The sequence below is a fragment of the Anabrus simplex genome, chromosome 14 (genome assembly GCF_040414725.1).
Source record: "Anabrus simplex isolate iqAnaSimp1 chromosome 14, ASM4041472v1, whole genome shotgun sequence".
In the NCBI taxonomy this organism is placed as follows: Eukaryota; Metazoa; Arthropoda; class Insecta; order Orthoptera; family Tettigoniidae; genus Anabrus; species Anabrus simplex.
Window position 1 is genome coordinate 61,506,413 of NC_090278.1, and position 24,376 is coordinate 61,530,788.

The 24,376-nt window shown below is 37.7% G+C and overlaps 1 protein-coding gene across 3 annotated transcripts in view; it reads left to right on the forward strand.

Annotated features, from left to right (window-relative positions):
* bel (ATP-dependent RNA helicase bel) overlaps positions 1–24,376 on the forward strand; it is a 173,206-nt gene that overhangs the window by 43,782 nt on the left and 105,048 nt on the right. For all 3 annotated transcript variants that reach the window (XM_067157812.2, XM_067157813.2, XM_067157814.2), the window contains 2 exons: positions 4,627–5,117; positions 21,196–21,408. In XM_067157812.2, the coding sequence (XP_067013913.1) occupies positions 4,627–5,117; positions 21,196–21,408 (704 nt within the window). The remainder of the gene's footprint in view (positions 1–4,626; positions 5,118–21,195; positions 21,409–24,376) is intronic.

Sequence of the window (24,376 nt, forward strand, 5' to 3'; positions counted from 1 at the left end):
TTACCAGTGGATTCAACCGTTGGAAAGGGGTCGCATGAGCGTGAAGGCTTAGGAAGATCCGGGCGTCCATCTGCAGCCGTAATTGATGCCAATATTGAATAAGTGCGTGATATGATCCTGAATAACGGACGTGTGACTGTTGATGTGGCAAACCATGAGCACATGTGCTGTTCTTCCTTGGTGCAAGCAGAGAGTAGCGCGACCATATTTACATTGCAACAGCACAAGCTATACTGACCTGACAACACTGAAACCTACCATAGACGTATACAACGGTGTCATCTAGCGGCTGTTGAGCACACAATGCCGTAGAGCGAACCTGAAGTCAATTAGAGCAAAATTGCAGATACTTATTGACATGCCTTCATATATATATAATTTGATCGTGTAACACAGTGCGAGTAAACCGCAATACTAAGCCCGTGTATTATACATCAAAAGAAAGTTCTCCCTCTCAGGATTTCTAGAATTTTTTTTTTTTTCCCTTAAGACTTTTATTTGCGTAAAATACGCATTTATTCGAATAAGATACTTGGGTCATTGAAGGCAAGTGTATTCGCCGATAGATGGCTCTGTGAAATCAGTTATCAGAATGTTATTTGTTGCTCCATGTTGGTTCTAATAAATGAGAAACAGAAAGAAATCAGTCCTTCAAAAGTCCTTTATTATGAAACTTGGCATTGAATTTTTCAGTGTAGGGTTATTAAATGAAATTTGTATGCACTCTCACGCACATTTTGTTGTGGAATAGTAAATGGACGTTTCAGTTCGTGTTGCCATAATGGTTTGGTTTACTTTCCACAACCTCAAGTAAACGGCGTGCTTAAGGGTGTGGTGATTTCATGAAGCGTATATATAATTCACACATATATAAAATAACTTGTTCTGACTGACTGATTGATCATCGCCGAGCCAAAACTACTGGACATAAAGAAATGAAATTTTGGGGATATATTCATATTATGATGTAGGTGCTCGCTAAGGGAGGATTTTTGGATATTCCGTTGCTAAGGGGGTGAAATTTTAAAATTAGTGTATCTACATCTGTAAACTTTTAAAAGTTTACAGATGTAAAAAATGGTAATTTGAGTCTTCTTTAAAAATAAGGAAACACTTTTTTTTTTTGTTTTCAGAAAATCCCAATAGGAGGGGTGAAAAAAGGGTTGAATGCCTTTAATCAGGATACTGGTACTTATATCTCAGAAACTGAAGATATTACAGACCTGAAAATTGGTGTTTGGGATCTCCTTTAAAAATAAAGAACCATGTATTTTTTTGTTTTTGGAAATCCAATTAATGGGGGGTGAATTTTTAAAATGAGTGTATCTATATCTCAAAACTTTTAATGTTTATAGATGTAAAAATTGGTATTTAGAATCTCCTTTAAAAATAAACATGTGTTTTTTTTTGTTTTCGAAAAATCCCAATAGGAAGGGTGAAAAGGGGTTGAATGTCTTTAGTGAGGCTACTTATATTTCAGAACCTGAAGGTATTACAGATCTGACAATTGGTATTTGGGATCTACTTTAAAAATAAAGAAACAGGTAGTTTTTCGTTTTTGGAAAATCCAAATAATGGGGGGTGAATTTTTTAAAATGAGCGTATCTATATCTCAACTTTTAAACTTTATAGATGTAAAAATTGGTATTTAGAGTCTCCTTTAAAAATAAACACGTATTTTTTGTTTTTGGAAAATCCCAATAGAAAGGGTGAAAAATAGGTTGAATGCCTTTAATGAGGCTACTTATATTTCATAACCTGAAGATATTACAGACCTGAAAATTGGTATTTGGGATCTACTTTAAAAATAAAGAAATGGATATTTTTTCGTTTTTGGAAAATCCAAATAATGGGGGGTGAAAAGGGGGGTGAAGTTTTTAAAATGTGTCTACATCTTAAAACTTTAAAAGTTTACAGATGTAAAGATTGGTATTTAGAATCTCCTTTAAAAATAAAGGAGAATGTATTTTTTTTTCTTTTTTTTTTTTTTCTGTAAATCCCAATAGGAGGGGTGTAAAAGGGTGAATAATGGGTTGAATTCCTTTAATGAGGATACATATATCTCAGAAACTGAAGATATTACAGAACTGAAAGTTTTTATATGGGATCTCCTTTAAAAATAAGGAAACACGTATTTTTTTTGTTTTTGGTAAATCCAATTAATGGCAGTTAAACAAGGGTGAGAAACGTAAAATGTTAGGCGTAAAAAGTGGGTATTTGGAATCTCATGTAAATATAAAGAAACATAGGTGATTTGTTTTTGGAAACTCCATTTACGGGGAACTAAAAAGGGATGAAATTTTAAAATGAGAATTTCTACAGTATATGTCAAAAAACTTAACATGTTACAGAAGTGAAAAATGGTATTTTATATCTGTATTAAAAATAAAGAAACGTGTATTTTTAGTTTTTGGAAATACCACTTGGGCAGGAGGGGGCTAAAAGTGACTGAAAATGGTGTTGAATTCTTAAACACATTTGAAATAAATGATAGGAATGAGATTGACCGTCAAATTGTTCACCTCTATAATAAGGTCAATAATGCACTGAAGTATGTCATTCGTATCGCCAGAAATCCCGCACTCTTGCCTACGCGCGACAACAGTGCTGGTCACATTGTCGACAATGGCAGCAGATGTAATTTACTGCCAAGTAGCTGTCTTGCATCTTGCTGTGGGGTCCAGAACATCTAATAATAATAATAATAATAATAATAATAATGTTCTGGACCGTCGTCAAATTTGCGGACTAAGAATGCAGTCCGGTCGCGGGTTCAGTACCGCCAAGGCACCCAAGACGACACCACGCCGGATCTCCTGAAGTATTTGATATCCATGTTAAAAATGCTTATATTACAAGATGGCAAAGATTTAGGGACCCAACTGACCGGGTGGAATATCTGGACCTAGCCCGGGAAGTACGAATTAGATTGCTGGAAAGAAAGATTGAAAAATGGGAGGAAACTTGCCGTAATCTATTAGAAAACAAGTCAGATCGCGAATTTTGGCAGATTCTCGCAGAAAACAAGTCAGATCGCGAATTTCGGCGGATTATTTATCTAAAACAGTAAGCATTCAGTTATAAATTTCAGTATAATACCATAGCGAAGCATGGGTATCTTGCTAGTATAGTATAATTTAACTCGTTTTCATGTTTCTCTGCTTACCATAGCCACATTCCAGGATTAGATCCTTACTGTTTTAAGATTTGAGGGATGATCATAGATACATTTCAGATTTACTGCCTACTGAAAATCGCTGAGCTTAATGTGATGGATTCAAGTCTTGCAAAAAGAATTTGTTGTGAAAAGTCTTTAAATTCGCAAGGTTAAAAAATTCCATATGTTTGGTCACAATGGATGTTTAAACTGAAAGGCAAATAAATGGTCTTCTGGAATTCAGTATATTTTGTTACTTTCCTTGTGCTTCCTTTATCAGTTTTATTTTTAGTCTTTGTTCGTGGCTATTGCTGTGACAGGCAACTAGTCATTTATATTTGTTACAGTTGATTGAATGAAATTTGGCTAAATAAAAAAAGAACTTGTTTAACCAAATCCACTTCATTGTAAAATGTATGAACGATATTTGAATGCATATTGTGTGTGTTTTTTGTATTGTTTATGAAACTATTTGAGTTATAGAAATTTCTATTTATTTGGCAAATCCAGCATCTCGAACCATTACTACCGCATAGCATGTGGTGTTTGGTTTCCAACAGTTCTCGTGTCATTTTATTACATTGCTTTCTGCTAAGGTGGGCTTGGAATGTGTGTGATGCAACTGCTTGATGATGTAATCATGTTTGTCTCTTTTTGTCCTAGATCAATTCTTGCAGGGTAATCAGCTGCTTACTGTACATTTGTTCTGTGAAGTGTTGGACATCTTTCTTTTTTCTATTTTGATTATAATTAACTTCAACTGCTTAGTTGTTCAGTAGTTTAGTTTATTTGCATGTGAAAAAATTGTAGAAGCTGTAATTTTTAATGTGTAAGATGGACAATGGGCTATGAATATCAAGAAACATTGGGACTTGATTAATTTAAATTATAAAAAGCTCATTATTTTGATAAACTTGATCTTTTGAGCCCCTGCCTAGGTTGTATTTATATAAGCCAGAGGACTCTTTAAGTAAACAGATTTTTCAAAAATGACCAAATTTTTTTATAAATCGGGAATCATAATGTAGCGTACCCAGCCATGTTTGTTCATATTATTACAAGTCATTATCATCATGGTTAATCTGTATTGAATACTGTTATTAACAAGAGTTTTATAATTGTTTATATTGCCAATGAATTGCAACTGTAGGTGAGACTTCTAGAAAAAGCTCTATTATTATGAACTTTTGGAAACTACCGGTATCTGCAAACCTAGAGAGTACAGTACGTAATGAATCCAACCAGTCAAACAACTGTACTTATATTTCAGGATTTTAGAAAGCTTACTTTGACACCTGGGTGGGCAAGACTTCAAACAACGTGACACGGAGGTAAAATGTTCAGAAACCACAGGCATACATTGTATACAAATATCTTTGTAATTGATATGAAGGTTCACCTCGGTCTGCTTTGGAGGAATGTGTGCGAATGGTGCCCAAAATGTACTGACTTTCATTTGTTTTTAACAGGTGGACAGCAGAGCCGTGGTGACTACGGGAGCAGTGGAGGAGGCAGTGGTGGTTCCTTTCGTAACCGACGCAGTGATGAACGCTTCAGCGGCAGTGGGGGAGGTGGGCAGCAATATGCCAATGGTGGTGAACAATGGGGAGGGGATACTGGCAACTATCGTGGGGGGAACCGTGATAGCGACTGGGGTGGACGGAGTGGAGGACGCTGGAATGATCGCTCGAACGAACCACCTACACGCAATGATCGCTGGCAGGAGCCTCCGGGAGGCAGCCGTAGCTTCGGCGGCGACGGACGAGGAGGAAGTGGGGGTGGCAGCCGTTGGAAGGAAGGGGGTGGAGGTGGAAATGTTGACTGGACCATCCCAACTGCTAGAGACGAACGCTTGGAGTATGAACTCTTCGGCTCAGGCAATACCGGCATTAATTTCAACAAATACGAAGACATTCCTGTGGAGGCGACAGGTGAAAATGTCCCTCCACACATCTCCACTGTGAGTATTTGTTATTCATTTATTCTTGATTGTTTTAGAAAATTTATTTAATCTTGTAAAGGGTGAATAGGTTTGTTCATTGTAACTCCGGTATTTAATGACTTGTGTTTTTAATAGTGTAAGCCACTTTATTTCAAGTCTGTTTCACAAGAATGACATATTGTAGGCCTGCCATTTTGACCGGTCAGTATGTCCTTTGTATGAAGTACAAATCTAAATATTCTAATTACAGCAGAACATCATTAATCTGGACTAATTGAGGTTCTGGGTTGTCCAAATTAATGAAATTCTGGATTAAACAAAATAACTTAACGAAATTAGCCAAGGTACATATTGAAACACTGATCAGCAAAAAGAATGTGTACAGTACAGTACAGTATTTTAAATTTAAGACATACAAAGGTAATTTAGTGTGTAAGATATATGCAATACAGTATTAGAATGGAGTTGACAAAACCATTTGTAAACTGAATCATCCAGGAATTGATATAGTGGCAACAGCATTTTTTTTAATGGCACTTGCTACATCATTGTATGTTTCTGTAGGCCTACTAAACACACAGACAAAAGCACTTTCTAAAAAATCACAAAAGTAACACGAAATACTCCGAAGTGTAATCACGTATGAAGTGTATCAGGTGATAGACTGATTGAGACCAATGGGAGGCAGTGCATGTGAAAGTTGACATGTACACGCTCAACAACAGAGTGGCCTTGGGAAGGTCAGCAATCTGCCACAAGCTGCGTAGTTTACAGCATTGTACTCGTAACTCAGCTTTATACTGTAATTACATTTACATATAACTCAAGTTCAAATGTTGCCGTACAGGCTTTGATCATAGCAGACCAGTTGGTAAATTTGTGCTTATGATTCTCTTAATATATAGTGAAACCTGTCTGAACAACCACCCCTCTAAACGGCCATTTTTTAAAGGAACGGACTTAAAATCCCAGAAGGATAATACGTGTTGTACCTCTATTTAACCCCTCAGTGATGCAGACCGCTACTACCCAGTGGATGGAGGTGATTCAGCTGCGAGTGCTACGAAAGTGTGGTTAATGGGACAATCGGTTCTTGAGAAAAAGGCCATGTAATTTGAGGTGTATTTCTCTCCGTCTAGCATTTGGGCTCTAATGTGCACGCTTATTTTGTTTGCTGTTTGTCAGATTTGCCTCTCTTAGTAGAGATTTGCCTTACCTTAGTAATTCAATTTGGTGTGATACAGCTTGAAACACTTCAATCTAAAGGCCTACATCACACTCCTGGTAGCAATATACAGTAAAACCTCGTTAATTCAAAGTCGTTGGGATGCAACAATCGGACTTCGAATTAACCGCCAACACGTACTTCGGAAATGCCAACCCTTGCGGCGTTACAATATATTCTAAGACCCGTTACTGCATGCAATTAACATTGATTCACAGTTTAAAGGTTTCAAATGCCATGGAAAAATTGATCTCCAAAATGTATCCAACAAGGTGCATTTACAGTATTCAAATAATGCACTTGGGTAACTCACCGGCAAACTTAACCTCACGCAATGAAATCAAATGAAATCAAAAGAAAGACAATTTGATTCAAAGACGAGGAGAAATCTATACTGGCTTCCCCGTGCAAGTGCTTTATTCATTGGATTATTGTATTGTATGCATTTTAGATGCCTTGTGCTTGCATGGAATGTACCCGATGCCCTTAAGACATCGCTGCTTATCGAACTTTCCTACGACAAGAGGAAAAAGTCTCTTGCTTCCGTCCACATTACAACAGTACAGTGACTATACTTCTACGATTTCCCGCCATGGCACTTCTAAGACCCATCAATGCAGGCAATCACCTTGATTCTCAGTTTAAACTTTTCAAATGCCATGGAAAATACTATTTCAGAAATTTATCCAACAAGGTGCATTTACATTATTCAAATAATGCACTTGTATAAAACAGTGACAAACATAACCTCAAGCAACGAAAGGAAGAAAAACGCGATTCAAAGACGAGGAAAAATCATGCTGGCTCCCCTGTGCAAATGCTTCATCTTTTGGATTACTGTACTGTCTGCATTTTTACATGCCCTGTACTGGCATAGAAAGTGCCCGACGCCCTTACAACATTGTGGCCTTTCGAACTCTCTCGCTTCCGTGTACAATGTGCACTGCATAACACGGTACATTTCCCGGTTGGCAATTCTCTCCTTTAAAACTATAAGTCCATTTGGCCTCAGCATTTTAAAAAATAAAACAAACAATGTAGTTTCATCGGAGCTGACAATATTGTTTGGTGCGTAGAAATTGATTGTAGGCTATAAGCCACGCTTCTTTGCCAACTGTCTGCATCGCCACTGTTCACGGATTCTACCTCTACGCACACTGCCTGCTAAGTGATAATGTGGTGTTCCTAAAAACACGTAATACAAAATAATTACAATTCCGCTCGAAAATAGCAAGTATGAAGCACACTGTACACACGCCGAAGGAGGTGAAAGTGTGCAAAGTTAGCCCTTCACGTTCCGAAAGATGCGTTCTGTCATGCCGCGGAGAAATTTTGAATTTAAATTACTCTGTAAAATACTACTTTTTTCAAAATGTAAAGGCAGTTTCGAATTAAAAATCTGAATTTTGGTAACGGGACCGACATTGTTCTTCGAATTACGAATTATCCGTATTTCGAATTAAACTATTTAAATAACATGCAAAACCGTACCTCATGTTTCCGGGAACGAGAGCTGCTTCGAATTAGGCACGATTTTGAATTAACCAATTTCGAATTATCGAGGTTCTACTGTACATGGTGTTTCAAAAAGAATATACGTATTACAAAGTATTATTTTCTCCAAACTATCGATCGCTTCGGCTCGGCTTTTGGAGGATTGAATACATATTCTAGTTTATATTAATAGCCTCCTAGACATAACAAAATATTTTCAATAATCATCCTTAATAGGATAAGTTTACAATTTGAGAAAGAACTAGGAGAATATCAAGGAGGTTTCAGACCCTGGACGAGCTGTCCTGATCAGATCATGAGTCTTAAGTTGATAATGGACAGAGAGAAACAGAGATATGGTGATAACATTTGTATATTTCAAGAAAGCTTGTGATTGCATCCATAGAGAATCTCTTTTTAAAATTTTAAGACACCTTGGACTACACCCAAAATTATTAAACATGATAAAATTGACTCTCACCAACACCAAATAAAAAATGAAGTTTAGGGATGAAACATCAGAGACATCTTAAATTAAAACTGCACTGCAGCAGGGAGATGGGCTCTTGCCACTATTATTTAACTGTGCTCAATAAATGGTAATGAGGGAATGGTTGAGGAAATGTCCCCCCAAAATAAAGATTGGCCAAAAAATCAAAACAAATTGCCTGGGTTTTGCTGACGATTTAGCATTACTAGCAGTGGACATAAAAGAAGCAAAAGCCCAGATATCAGAACTTCAAAACATTGCAAATAAAATTGGCCTCAAAATATCATTTGAAAAACAGAAATTATGCCCCAAAAACCAACACAGCTACAAGAAGTTACCATAAATGGTAATAAAATCAAAATAGTAACTCAATTTAAATATCTTGGTGAAGTAATAACACATAACCTAAATGAAAAAATCTCAATCCAAATAAGAACAAATAGATTAGCTAAAGCACAAAAATTAACATGGGATATCTACAAAAAGAAATGTCTATCAATAAATACAAAACTAAAACACTACAACACAGTTATAAAACCAGGAGCTACATATGCAGTGCAAACACTCTTTTACCTGAATAAACAATCAAAGACTGACAGACTTCAGAAAATTGAGAGGAGGATTGGAAGAACCTTCATCAAGAAAAAAATACCAGAAAGATGGACAGTGGAGGTTAATACCTAACAAAGTCGTGTACAGAGAGCTAGAACCCATTACAGATACTATGCATAAGAGGAGACTGGGATTCTTTGGACATATCATGAGGATGCAGGATTCGAGACTTCTGAAACAACTAGTACAACAAATCTCGTCTCAAAAAAATACCACAACAGGATGTCAATGGGTCAGAGAAGTAAGAGAGGATCTGAAGGAAATAGGCCTTACAACAGAAGACATCACAAATAAGATAAAATTGAATACAAACCTCCGCTTTACCCTTACACAAAACAAACCAACAACACCCATATTTTCAACTGAGGAAAGGGCACGAAGATCGGAGCGTCTGAAGAAGTACTGGGAGCACCGCAAAGCCCGAACAATCCCTTCAAAGAGACCTGAACGATGGACTGATTAAAGTGATCATATGTGGTCATAAAGGAAGAAGAAGAATAATAATAGCCGCTAGATGTCAGTTGTCTTCTGTTTTGCTTGGTAACCGTCATGTTTAAAATGGCTACTCCGCAGCAGAAATCATTTGGTGTTCTCGAGTTTGCGAAGTGCAATTCCGTGATTACAGTGCAATGACGTTTCTGGTTGAGGTACCACATTGATCCTCCGAATGGGTGGAACATTCACAGATGGTATCGACAGTTTATAGATGCAGGATGTGTATGTAAAGGAAAGAGTCCTGCCCGCCCTCATGTTCCTGAAGAAAATGTTGCACGAATTGAAACTGCTTTCCAACGTAGTCCTTCAAAATCAACTTCTTGTGCCAGTCCGGAGTTACAACTGCCTACAACAACAATTTGGCGTGTTTTGAGTCGTCAGTTGGTTATGAAGCCGTACAAGTTACAGCTGTTACAAGCTCTGCGCCCTGATGACAAACGCAAACATGCGGCATTTTGTAACGAGGTTTTTGATGCTATTGACAATGATAACACTTTCGCGGAACGCATCTCATCGTAGTGTCTAGCAGCTAGCCTGCTGCACAGAGCTCTGGATCTCAGGTAAGATGATATGGGCTTTTACTGACCCTCTTATATACTGAAATGTGGGCTACGTCATGTTCGTTGCATCAGTTGTGTTACGGCAAGAAATCAGGTGATGTAAAGCGACATGTCGTAACCTTGGCTTACGTCACTCGTTTCACGTCAACCAAGGCAGGTTGGCCTATCTTCACCCTGAAAGTCTTCGTACTTTAAAATGATATCTTCTGTACCAGTGTTTCGGGTATAATACCGAAGTCTTCCAGGCTTGATGCACATGACTAATCTCCTCTGTGACATAGATTTTTTGCCTTTAGGTGGCACTTTTCTGATGAAAACTCTCTCTCCGTTAGCTTTGCCAGTGTGTTATCTAAAGGACGTCTTCCTACTCTTAATTTTTGACCACCGTGAAAATATTTAGTAAACAGCTCCTCCACTAATTGTATTCTGAGTGAAAGGTGTGTTCTGTTTATTTTCCAGTCACTTGTATACTAATTATAAGAGTTTAGTACAGCACAATTCAACAGCCTCTCAAAATGTTTCAGGTACTACTTTATCATAAGTTTCCTTTGAACTAGATACAGAACATCTAATCTTTCAGACAATATCTCTCTATCCACTCGTTTGTACTCGACCACGCATGACTGCAATCTGCCAGCCTCTTTTTGTCACTTACACGATGTCAGCATTGCGGTATCTCATATATTAGTTTCAATTTTTCCATTTTGCTGGGTCTACAATTCTCAATTATAAGGGTTGGATGTTACCAGCTAATCAATATTACCGTATTTACCCGAATAATCCCCGCCGTTGAATAATGCCCGCACCCTCATTTTAAGAAGGCTCATTTTGAAAAAAGTGAAATGGACTAAAATTCCTTCCATCGAAAGAGTAACGTAGGCATAAACAAATATTTTGTATCACTCTGGCGAGGTGCAAGTGGTCTTTACGCAAATATCACTGCTGTGAAATATATTTTCCATGAAAATGAGCAAGTAGGCCTACTTGCGTGACAGGTATTTCATTAATCGGAACTTGCAATAGACTCAGTTCCCTGTAGATGGGAAGATTTGTTGTCTCTTGCAGCACTAGAATCCTCTCCTAAATTAGCATCACTAGAATCCTCTCCCAAATTACTTACAAGTTTGTGGAGTTGGCTTTTATCTTAGTTTAATGCTACATAATCCAAGTTTGTATTAACCAACATTATCTCAGACAATGAGTATTATCTCGGTTTGAAATTTTACCGGAGATTGTTTGGCCGGTAAAATGGGAAATCTAAGATTCCAAGTTGGCTACTCGTAGACGGCTGGAATGTCTAATTGCTAGAGAAAGTCCCAGCAACAAGTAATATGATCAAGATTGTGCAATTAACAAACGTCTTGGATGGATGAAAGTACGTGCGGCATATTTTGAGGACTATGACTACTATACACATTTTAGGTTATCTAAAGCTTCGACACTGTCAGTATGTAAAGATAAAAATTTCATTGTTCCGTATTGAAAGTATTAACGTTAAAAATTGAATAATTGAAAAAGAGGTTCAACCTATTCAATACATAAGAGAAAGAAATGTAGTGATTACATTCTTACTTAATAGTAAATAGAAATGGGACCAGTTTCGACCCTAGTCCAGGTCATCGTCAGCCATTCAAAACATAAAAAGACCCAACCACAAAAATCCAGCGCCTACTCAAACATACTTTAAAAAACTCTTCCTTTCTCCTCACAGATCAAGAAAAAACTAAATTAATAAACATGAGCCCAGGACTACCCACTGCCAAAGCCCTCCCTAAAAAACATTCCCATCCGTCCAATAATCAATTAGACCCAGTCCCCTATACAACACTCCTAAATTCATCCAAACATTTTTACTAAAAAATTATTGATTTTTATCCAACAAATCTATCAAAAACACTGCTGATCTAATCAACAAATTAAAGAATTTTGAAATCCAACCAAATTTTTCTCCATTCTTTTGACATTGTAAACATGTACCCTAGTATTCCAATTTCCAAATTATTCCCCATTATAAACAACCTAAACAAATTCAGTAACCTAAGTAAACTTGAAATTCAAGACTTCATGTCTATTTTAAAATTAGTTCTCAACAATAATTATTTTACCTTTGACAACACCATTTATCAACAAGATGGCTTGGCTATGGGCTCACCAGCTTCTGGCATTCTTGCTGAAATTTACCTCGACTTCTTAGAAAACACAAAAATTAATAATAATTTCTCCAACATCCTCTTTTGGGCCAGATATGTTGATGACACTTTGGTAATTTTAAATGAGGAATCAACCAACGCAACCTCTACACTTCTTCATCTCAACAACTTAGACTCTAAAATTAAATTCACCCTCGAATCAGAACACAACCAAACTCTTAATTTTCTATACCTAACTATCACTAGACATCCTTCTTCTTTATCTTACAAAATTTTCAGAAAACCAACCCAAACAGCAACCACAATACGACAAGATTCTTCGCACCTTCAAGCTCATAAACGTGCTACTTATAACAGCTTAATTTTTCGTGCCTTCAACACCCCTATGTCCAAAAAAGATTTAGATAACGAATTAAACACCATCCGCAACATCGCTAAATTCAATGGCTTTAACAACTCCTTCATAAACCGCATCATCAACAAATTCAAACACCGTCCAAAAATCACTTTAAAGACACAATAAAACCAACTGCTTTTTCCACCTTCACTTTCACTCAGGATGCTTATAAAATAACTAATATTTTAAAAAAACATAACATGAAAATTCCTTTTAGAACTAACAATAGAAATCTTGATATCTTACACAACTCTAAATTTCTAAATAGGTCTAATGCTTTTTCTAAATCTGGTGTATACAGATTCAAATGCAACAACTGCAATTCCTCCTACATCGGACAAACTAGCCGCAACTTCAATATCAGATACTCTGAACATATCAACACCATTAAATAAAACAGATTCTCTGCCATAGGACAACACATACAAGACTCCAAGCATAGTTTCACCAATATTGACAATGACATGAAAATACTTAAAATCATTAACAAAGGCCCCCTCTTAAACATTACTGAAAATTGCTTTATCCACCTTGACCAGTACTTTAACCCTTTTATCCACCTTGACCAGTACTTCAACCCTAATTTCAATTTAAACGACATTTCTGAAAAACCCAACATCCTTTTTGACTTTTCTAATTCTTCTCAAAATTCCAAAATCCCAATTCTATTTTCCATGCCTTACAAAGTTCCCACCCACATTTTCTACCTCCAATAACCCACCCTCCTAACCCACCCTAAACTACCCCTCCTTCATTTCCCTATCTTATCCTTCAACACCATTTAACTTCAGTTTCTTTTATTCTTCTCTTATTTCACTATCACTCTTCCTCTATTAATTCTACCTTTTCTAAAAAAAAAAAAAAAAAAAAAAAAAACCCTACCTTCATTTCGGTTCTCCTCATTCAAATTTTAACTCTTGTCTTGTGCCAACTTCAACTACTTCAATCATGACCTAAATTTTTTCATTTAAAAAATAGCGCACTGTGCATATGTGTTTTCATTTGTTTTCCGATATTGCGCTTTTTACTATATTTTTTTCTCTTTACAATTGTTTTTTCAAGTCAACTGTTTTCCAAGAACTCAGGAGGAGCACAATTACTCATTCAATTATACTAAATTGCGTTGTATATTTCCATATATACGTACTTAACTTCCTGCAACCGAGGCAAATACTGGATCTTCAGGATATTCTCCATTTACTTTGGCGTTCGAGACCACAGCGCATGACCTTGAGTGTGCCACGCTGATCACCGGGAGTTGGCAGTTTGCTTCTATAAATCTATTCGTCTTCGACTTCAACATATTTATGGATCTTCATATGTTGTTCGATAGTGTTGTGACTTTGTACCTGACGGTGTGTAAAAACTGACCCATTTGACCGTTCTCCACTATTCATAAACATTGTGAGACTTTACCTATCATTGCGTGTGCCGTACTACCATTCATAATATTACGTACTGTTTTCTTTTAAGTGACTCACAATTTCTACTCCCATCATCAATTTATATTTCATCTTATACCGATCCAGAGCTCACTTAATCTTTTTCTTTTTCATATGCATTGTTTTTCATGTTTTTTATGTTTTGAACGGCTGACGATGATCTGGACTAGGGTCGAAACCGGTCCCATTTCTAATTACTATTAAATAAGAATGTAATCACTACATTTCTTTCTCTTATGTATTGGAATAGGTTGAACCTCTTTTTCAATTATTCAATTTTTAACTGTCAGTATGATCGAACATAAGCTGGAATTCCCAACACAGACAAGCCTAAAATGAAGTCTCGATTATATCTTGTACGGTACACGACTGGGTGACTTTTAAATAAAGAACGAAGAAATACTGCGTTATAATTTGAGTGAAATATACAATGGTCAGGCCATAATTTATTTCTTATCTTTGTTCATGCTTTCTGCCACTAGATTTAATAACAATCACGCTCTCGGAAAGTCATGTTAGGCTTCTTTCTTCGTTTCTGCTCAATAGCCGACATAATTTCAAGATGTTGGGGAAAAACAGAAAATCATCACATGAAGTCAATATATCTATTTAAAGGTCCAACTTCACTTTGTGTATGCAAATTTGAAAATTCAATTGGTTACTGCTCCATTAGACTATCAGAATGCTAAAGCATTGCGCTCCAGAGGCAATAGCACAGACTTGAGGAAATTTCATAAAAACAAAACAAATACTTGCTCGATCATGTCAACATACATATTGTAACAAGAAAGGCACAGTCTTGTGAACCTAAAAGACATAACGTGATCAGCATAATTCAAAAGACAGAAATTAACACTGTCCAAGAACTAAACGACAGTCTTTAGAAATTATGATACAGTTCATTGTGAAAGACTGATATGAGTCAAATGGTCTCATTTGTAACTGAACTATCACTTCCCTGAATATATACAATAACACAACGAACTATTATGTGGCGAGTCTGCCCAGTTTGTGCAAGTTGATAATTTATGATTATTCACTCGAAGAATTTAGTCCCGTTCTCAAGAACGTTAATTACTCGAATTGTTCAGGTTTTAATACACAAGTCTAGCAGCTGTTGACGACTCAGAATATTATATCACTTCCTATATCGCACAAAAATAAAGTTCAAAGTTTCCACATTCGACACTTAGAAATTTGTACGTCCATAGACGCGAACACTTGTACTTTCCATATTGAAAATGTGTCAATTTATTTCGTATAATTCAACTGCCTTCGGCAGTTTGCCGAACAGAGTAACGATCTCTGACCGATATCTTCCACATGTGGTCTGCACACCGTGGCAGCTGGAAATACACACAGATACTGATTTAAGCTAAATGAACTAGCTCCTTTTATATCCGTAGTCTGGGCATCGTGGCTTCTGATTCGTCAATCTCCTATCTTCAATTTCTTTGTTATCCCACCGCTGATTTTAATGAAATTTGGTATTCTACCCCCTGTTGTTATGGGCTACACGATGATGTAATTGAAATTTTTGTATCGCATTCGGTTCTGGAAATTATGAGATGGAACGAATCAAATGTCCGATGGCTACGTCATATATCCTTCGCTGGTTTTCCATCAGCAAGCAGGTTGCGTGCATAGCTGCTTCATCAGTCACCTGCATGCACAGTGGTCTTTTCAAGCCTCTCGTACAGCTGTTGTTACGAATTGCGCTTGTTTGCTCCAGAAATACTTTGATAACTAATGTCGCTGTAACATTCCCGTTTCAATATCAAATGAAAGGTGATGATTTGGAGTGCTATCAATTTATGTAAGGAAATGTGATGTATTGAGCCACACATCCGCTAGAATGCAGAAGAAATTTATGACTGCGTGTTTCAGCGGAAAGAGGGAAGACAATTTCAAATGCTGTAAAAAGAAACAGCTGGTAATTTAGGCTCATTTCATAATTAGAAGGAAGAGTTCATCTTCAAAGATATGTCATTTCCAACTTGACAGCGTTAAAATTTTATTAAAAGCTAGAGCAAAATTAATGCATATCACGAATGGAGGTCAACAGCATGTGAAGAACAATGGATCTATACGACTTATGGAGGTTGGCCTCGAGGGTTTAAAGATCAGCCTCTCCCTGACCACCGACCACGTATTCTGATTGGTCTGACCTCTTTAAAAGACCACTTGGATAAAATACTCTGCAATAAAGAATTAAGTGAACATCAGGAAGGCTTCAGACCTTAGAGAAGCTGCACAGGAAAGATCACTTCAAAATTGATCGTGGCATATGCCGGAAACAAAACAAAACAAGCCTCCTGCAATAACTTTTGTAGACTTTAAGAAAGCATATCATGTTTTTAATATGCTGCTCAAGATCATTGTATTTTAATTCCACACCCTTCATCAGTGTTTTTATTTGTTTGCATAAATGTAATATTTGAGCTTCTACTGAGGATGGCCTTTGGATAGGCTGAAACATGTATAGATATAGTCCCATCTAATGTAGATGGTTCTTTTATATTGAAAAGGATGATTATATAAGACTTTTTATTTGTTAAGTGATAACTGTCAATTTGGAATGAGATTTAGAATATGCAACTGAGTTTTGGTATTTGAAGCTTTGTCATCTTGTCCATCACTAGAGCTGTCGTCTGTAACTGTTCCATCTTCTTGAGCAGTGCCATGTTCAGATATCAGCCATGATCACCACCTCTTGTCAGGCTCCACATACAGCAGATCATCATCAAAGTGTACATACGTATTGAAATCATTTGTCTCTTTGAAAGTACACAGGCATTGGGCCCAGTACAGTACATTCTTAACACAGCAATACTTATAATACATATGTAAGTAGAAAAATACAAAATTTAAAAAAAGAAAATGCAGACAATGGAAAAGAATGAAAAGAAGAAAATACATATACAGAGAAAACAACAATCTAAAGTACATAAAGATATTTCTATACCATGAAAATACAAGAGTTAAAACAAAGATATAAGCAAAGTAATAAATGACTGTAATAATACATACATTGAGGAGCACCAATTATTTCAAAAAGGTTCGAATTTATAAATTAGAAACACAGGCCTTTAAACGTGTATTAATGACAGTGTGAGGTTCTAAAAGTAAATCTATTCCTGCAGCAAATGTGTTGTAAAAATGTAATATTTTAATAAATGGTAAATTCAGATGATGGAGATGTTCTTGATATTTGAACGTGAAATATGGTGTCTTGCGAGCTCTAACTCTTGGAACACTAAAGGGTGGAAAAAATTCAACAGTCCTCTGGTTAATGTAGTGGCTCACTGCCAGGCGTCTTCAGATGTACGAGTCATCAGACCATAGACTGGTTTGATGCAGCCTCCATGCCACCCTGTCCTGTGTTAACCTTTTCATTTCTACAAAACTACTGCATCCTACATCTGCTCTAATCTGCTTGTCATATTCATACCTTAGTCTACCCCTACTATTCTTACCACCTACACTTCCCTCAAAAACCAACTGCACAAGTCCTGGGTGTCTTAATGTGTGCTATCATTCTTTCTCTTGTGAAATTTAGTCACAACGATCTCTCACCAATTCGATTCAGTATCTCTTCATTCGTGATTCGATCAATCCATCTCATCTTCAGCATTTCAAAAGCTATCTTTTTCTGAGAGTTATCGTCCATGTTTCACTTCCATATAATGCCAAAGTCTTCAAAAACATTTTTCTAATTCCTATATCAATATTTGAAGTGAGCAAATTTCTTTCTTAAGAAAGCTCTTCCTTGCTTGTGCTAGCCTGCATTTTATGTCCTCCTTACTTCTGCCATCGTTATTTTACTACCCAAGTAACATTATTCATCCACTTCCCTTAAAACTTCATTTCCTAATATAATATTTCCTGTATCGCCTGACTTCATACGACTTCACTCCCTTACTTTTGTTTTGGACTTACATTACTCACCCAAGACTCCGTCCATACCATTCAGCAACTTCTCCAGATCTTCTGCAGTCAGATAAAATTACGGTATCATTGGCAAATCTCACGGTTTTGATTTCCTTTCCTTAAATAGTGATTCCCTTTCCAAATTCTTTGATTCCACGAACCTGCTATGCTGGGTCCTAACCGGCTTGCCGGCAGACTTGAAGGAAAAAAATGCCTCTCGCGGACCAAACACACAACCCCTTGTGGGTGGGGGACGCAGGCGAAGAATTAACCCACGGTATCCTCTGCCTGTCGCAAGAGGCAACTAAAAGGGGTGACCAGGGCGTGATCAAGTTAGAACCGTGCAACTACTTGTGTTTAGTACCACCACTCGGGGAACACCATGGGTCGCTTTTACTTGCGCGTAGTACCACTATGTTCGGTACCGTGATTAGTAGCAAACAAGGGCTCAAAGGCTTTTACAGTACCTGTGATTAGTAGCACTATATGAGCGACAACATGGGATGAGGGAACCCTTGGTTCTGGTTTGCCTATGATTAGTACACACTATCTGAGTAACACCACGGGATAGTACGAGTCCCTATGGTTAGTATACTTGGGTGATGAACACCATAGGTTTGCGTTGCTTGTAAATGGCATCGCAATGTGCAAAACACAGTAGGCCTGTAATATATGTGCGAACTTTACTACCTGTGAGTAGTACCATAACGTGTGGAATACCGCGAGTCTACGCTACTCTCGATTGGTACCGCAACATGACAAATACCATGGTTCTACTTTTCTAGCGAGAAGTACCATTATAAGGGGCCGATGACTTGGATTTTGGACTCCTTTCGACTACAAGCATTTCAGTATCGTGCTATAGAGGCAGTCCCTTGGTTAGTAATACTATTGTTACGCCAGCTTCTGTTCATGTGAGGCACTGTGGTTCGGTTTCACTGATCGTTTTAAATTCATATCTATTCATTCTTCGTCCTCACGTTTGAATTGTGGTCAGTGGAGAATTTTGGGTTTTTAATTTGTCATTTCATTTTCTCATTTCATACCATTAGGGGCTGATGACCTAGATGTTAGGCCCCTTTAAACAAAGCATCAATCATCTTTGATTTCCTTCAGTATCTTTACAAAAGGGAGCTGCTTCTTGTAGAAGATCAGCTTTATGGAAGCAGTTAATTGTGGAAGACACATGCTCCCAGGCTGCCGTAGTGAACCCCTTGTCCTGGGGTAAGTTAATGGACAAATGATCATTTCCTGCATCTGTGTGTGTTACACAATGTATAAATATTTTCATGTAGTGCATTTGGAAGTGTGCAATGATACACAAGTCATGCAGCTGAAGAACGTCGATGCAGTTTGAGGGGAAGAATTCCAGTCGAACATTTCCCAAGGATATTTTTGCTGAATGGGCTGCGCACCATTCTGTTAGCAATAGCATGTTTTTCCATTCCTTTCTCATTCTAAAGTACATATTTTTTTAGTCACTGCTCTGTAATCATGTTCATCCACAAATTTCTGTTCAGCTCGTCAGTAGTTTTGTTTTGACATACCTAAAGCCCCTTTGATTTTGAGATTTTCCTATCGCAGGAGGGGGCAGTTTGTCGGAGCTGTCTGCTTTGCAGCAAGAAGAGCAGTAACACTTTTTTTTTTTTATGACATGGGTCACCTTTTTCTGCTAGTGTTTCACTTGGAAGGAGATAGTAGAATAGAGCATTCTCATCACAGATGTAAATGTTTGAGGCTAATATTCTTCTGTGGTTTGTGATAGAAACTCTTTTGAAGGATGCTTACCTTGGTAGATCGTCATTCACAGGTTTTACCTCTTGAGCTTCAGATGTACCTCACATACTCTCAGCTTGTAACTGTTGATGCCAAACACACACAACCTGCTCCAGACACAGAAATTTAGCTATGTAATCGTTTATCGTAAGCCATAAATAGTCCAAAAACTGCAGAGACAATACAAAACAGATTAGTAGATCTGGAGAAACATGTTGGAACGGCTTATTTGATGTTGTAAAACAAATCCTCCAGAAAAAGAGAAAACAGCTGTGCTTCACAAAGCATTAAATCTTAAAACCGAAACTTCTGTAGCTTGAATTTTATTATGTCAGAGAATACATACATTGCACACCACGTCTTCTGGAAGCTTCAGATGTTGTATAGGGTAAAATGCAGCAGTTTGAGCATTCTGTACTCAACTCTTGTCCCTTTAAACTGTTACTTGAAGTGTCTCTCTAAAGCAAAGAACAACGATTTGAAAACTATTTTACGCTTTCGAGTCAAGGAGCAGAAGATGCTGCCATAGTAGTCCTCCCCTGCCTACAAATCCATAAAACTAAATAGATGTCGTGTATTAACACATTGATGACGGGCCCAGATGGAGGCTGCTACCCCATTCAGAACAAATAGTTCAAGCCTTAAAAAAAAAAAAAAAAAACTGATGCATTCAAACTACTGTAACTTGAAAATTGTTCTCAAGATATTGACTTCAAACTTGGAACATACACTTGCTAGGTTGCTTAGTAGTCTGTATGGTGTGATAGCTTTCAAAGCCGTATCCTTTCTGGCTCCATTTAATAATCTTTCTCACCATGGTGTAAAGGGAAATATACTGATCTGCCATGTCTGAGCCTTTGATGTACTTATTGTATGCAAGGATTTTTCTTTACGGTGACTTCCTGTTTAGGGTTAGTCGTTTACCGTTAGAAATGTAGTATCCAATTCAGTGTCACTCCGTACATCTTGTAAACAATCTGCACATAATCGCATAAATCGGTATGTCAGCAGCTGCATGCACTGCCCTATGTTGACATCTGCACTGAAGCTCCAGGGATTAGTTCTACATTTCTTATATTTTAACAAAATGAAAGTAGAGGGAGGCATACGGTGATAGCTCCTTTATACTCTGTTTCATTACTACATCGTTTGAAACTTAAAACATCGCCATCAAATTGTAGCAGTGATTGAGGAAATATGTGTGTAAAAACAAGAATTCTCATAGCCCATCACCTATAGTCAGCTGAGAAACTGCAAGAATTCTCAGGGCCCGTCACTCGCGTAACACATCAGATAATGAATGTGCGTATAATATATATGTAGTTTTCATGGTTGCAAAGTGTGTGCAAGTGGAAAGATATTTACCCATGTTTTTTCCGCGATATTTAAATTATTACTGATTTCTTAATAGAGTTTGAACTTAAGTTGAAAGATCTCCATTCTGTGGAAGGAGACCTGGAGACAATCTCACAGGTAAAAGAATTTATTTGGAAATGCTGATGTCATTTTTCCCTTCCCATTGCAGTTTGAGGACGTGCAGATGACTGAGATAATCTCAAACAACATTGCTTTAGCACGATATGACAAACCCACTCCTGTGCAGAAGTATGCCATCCCGATCATAATGGGTCGCCGGGACCTGATGGCCTGCGCTCAGACCGGTTCTGGCAAGACAGCAGCTTTCTTGGTACCCATCCTGAACCAGATGTATGAGCGAGGACCTCAGAGAAGTAACCAGGTAAGAACATGTGAACTGCTTTAAAGATTACCTCTGAGATTGTGTATGCCTTTTTATACAGTAAACTTTGGTACCGATACATTTTATTTCTTGTTTGTGTTGGAATATCGAAATCAGATGGACTGTTAGTAGTCCAAATGATGTGATTTTTAATCTAGAAAACCTTGGAAAAATATCACATTATGTAATGTACGTTCAGTTCCATCCTTTGTAATGTGAGACTGGTATACAGATTTTATAGATAATGCACAAAAATCACCAATTAAATATTCAGTGTGGTTATTATTATTATCATCGTTATTATTATCGTATGATGAATCTATGTACCCACATGTATATAGTTCAGGGTAAATGTGCGTAGTTGCAAGTCCGTACAATACTATAACCCTAGGTCTAGCATTTTGACCCAATCAACTGCTTCGTCCGATGTGCGGTGAATGTCCGTTAGCGTTCCTTTGAAAGCTCAAATTGGGCAGTCAGCAACAATGTGGTGGATTGACTGAGAAGAGGCACCACAGTCACAATCTGCAGACCTAGTCCATCCCCATTTACACAACAGATAACCAAATCTGCATTGTCCAGTTGTTATCCGATTGATGATTCTCCACTGTCGTCTTGGAAGATCAAATCCTTGTACTCGTTCAGAAGGATTCTCAACCAGATGTTTGTTCACTACTGAAGACTGATCCCACTGGGCTTTTCATGAACTGTTAACATGAAAAGAGGTTCTTTCAAGATCCTTTGCTGTACACCAGGGTGGTTTCCTTTATTTCAGTCGTTGATGTTCAGTGTGCGTAATATCTTGATGGATGGGTAGTTGGGGGTTCTGCTGAATGTTCTTCCAAACCTTTAGGAGAGCTTCTGATCGTCTTAGGGCTGGAGGTGCAATATTGCTGAGAACAGGACGCCATAGTGTGTTCGTGCTCCGAATGCAACCCGAGATTATGCGCATTGCCTGATTGAGTTGTACATCGATCTTCTTTGTGTGAACACTATTGATCCAAGAGGGGCAGCAGTATTCAGCAACAGAATATAAGGCTAATGCTGTTGATCTTAGAACATGAGTATTGGCTCCCCATGATGTACCAGCAAGTTTCTGAAGAATATTATTTCCAGTTTTTACTTTAGCAGCTACATTTGAAAGATGTTGCTTGAAAGTCAAAGTTCTATCAAGTGTTATTCCCAAGTATTTTGGTGTACTGCAGAACGGCAACACTTCACCTCGGAATCTGACTGTTGGTTTGTAATTAGATTGTCTGTTGCGTAAGTGGAATGTAGATATAACTGTTTTTTGAGGATTTAGGTGAAGGCACCATTTCTTGAAGTATACTTCCAAGGCTTCCAGATCAGTGGCTAAAGTAGTTTCAGCATCATAAAAGTTGGAGCACTGAGTCACCAAACAAATGTCATCAGCATTAATGAATTTTCTTGATGATGTGTCTGGGAGGTCATATATATACAGACTGAAAAGAAGGGGGGGGGGGGGGGGGGAAGGACTGATCCTTGAGGTAAACCATTGTTTAATTTAAACACTCTACTTCTGTCATTATCAGCGTAGATCTGGAAGTACCTATTACTGAACATATTGCTAAGTAAGGCCGTAAGTTTACGACATGGGATCGCACTCAAAAATTGTAGGAGTCCTCCTTGCCAGACAGTATCATAGGCAGCTGATAGATCCAAAAAGGCAGCCACGCTTACTGATTACCTCTCATATCCATTTTCAATATGCGTGGTGAGGGACAGTACTTGATCATTACAACTTCTTCCAGGTCTAAATCCTGCTTGCTCTACAGGAATGTAGATGTTGATTGTTTCATAAATTCTATTGTAGATCAGTCGCTCAAGGAGTTTATATGTAACACGTAGAAGTGCTATTGGACGGTAGCTTTCCACTTTAGATGGATTTTTATTTGGTTTCAGTATGGCTATTATCTTTGTTTTCATCAGAGGTGGTATGTTTCCAGTTTGCAGAATATTAATGAAGAAGTTGGTTAACCATTTTATTGTGGCTGGTCCGCAATGAGCCAAAAATTCAGGATAAATTCCATCAAATCCTGGAGCTTTTCCAAGTTTCATACTTTTCATTGCGGCTTCAGTTTCCCCTTCTTTGAATGGAGTAGAGAATTCAGAAAACTGCGGCGCTGCCCTTTTCTTGATGTTCAACTTTAATTTGATATCCTTTTTGGTTCGCTTGTCTTTTGTGTTTTTGGAAACTGATATTAGATGATTAGAAAAATCATTGAGATTGATGGCTGTTTCTGATCTCTCAATTGCAGGGTTTGAAGAATCCAGTTTCCTAATTATAGACCAGGCCTTTCTGCTAGAATGAGTGTAATGTAGGGATTCCACTGTTTCATGCCAGATCCTTCTTTGACTCTCGTCCAACGATTGGAGGAGACGAGCTGCATTGTCGGAATTAGGATGTTCTTCATATTCTCGTAGTAATTCCTCACTCTCTGAACTCCAGCCAGGGATATACTCCTTACGATATCCTCTAGGGATGCATCGTCTTGCTGCACCTTTTATAACCTCTACAAATCTGCTGTAGTTGTATGTTGGTTTGATCCATCTTATATTGGAGTCTGTTTGCTTTGCAAATTCAGTCCAATTGGCTTTCTTGAAGTTCCAACTTGGTTTAGGATGTGAACGTACAACAGGTAGACATCCCAACCTCCAAGAGAACAGGCCTGTGTTGACTATGTGGGAAATCGTTGAGCACTGTACGTCGAACTTAACTGTGTGAATTATGAAGCCGATTTGTGCAACAAATATCTGCGGTGTAGCCTCGAGACCAGCGAGCTGATTGAAAGGTAGGCAGGTCCTTAGCATCAAAAATCAGGTTCAAATTTTCAGTTTCCATCCAGTCCACAAGAACTTCACCATTAGTCATTCTTGTTATATCCCCAAAGATGATGATGGCGACTATTGAAATCACGGAGATATATAGTAGGATACTGCAGAGAAG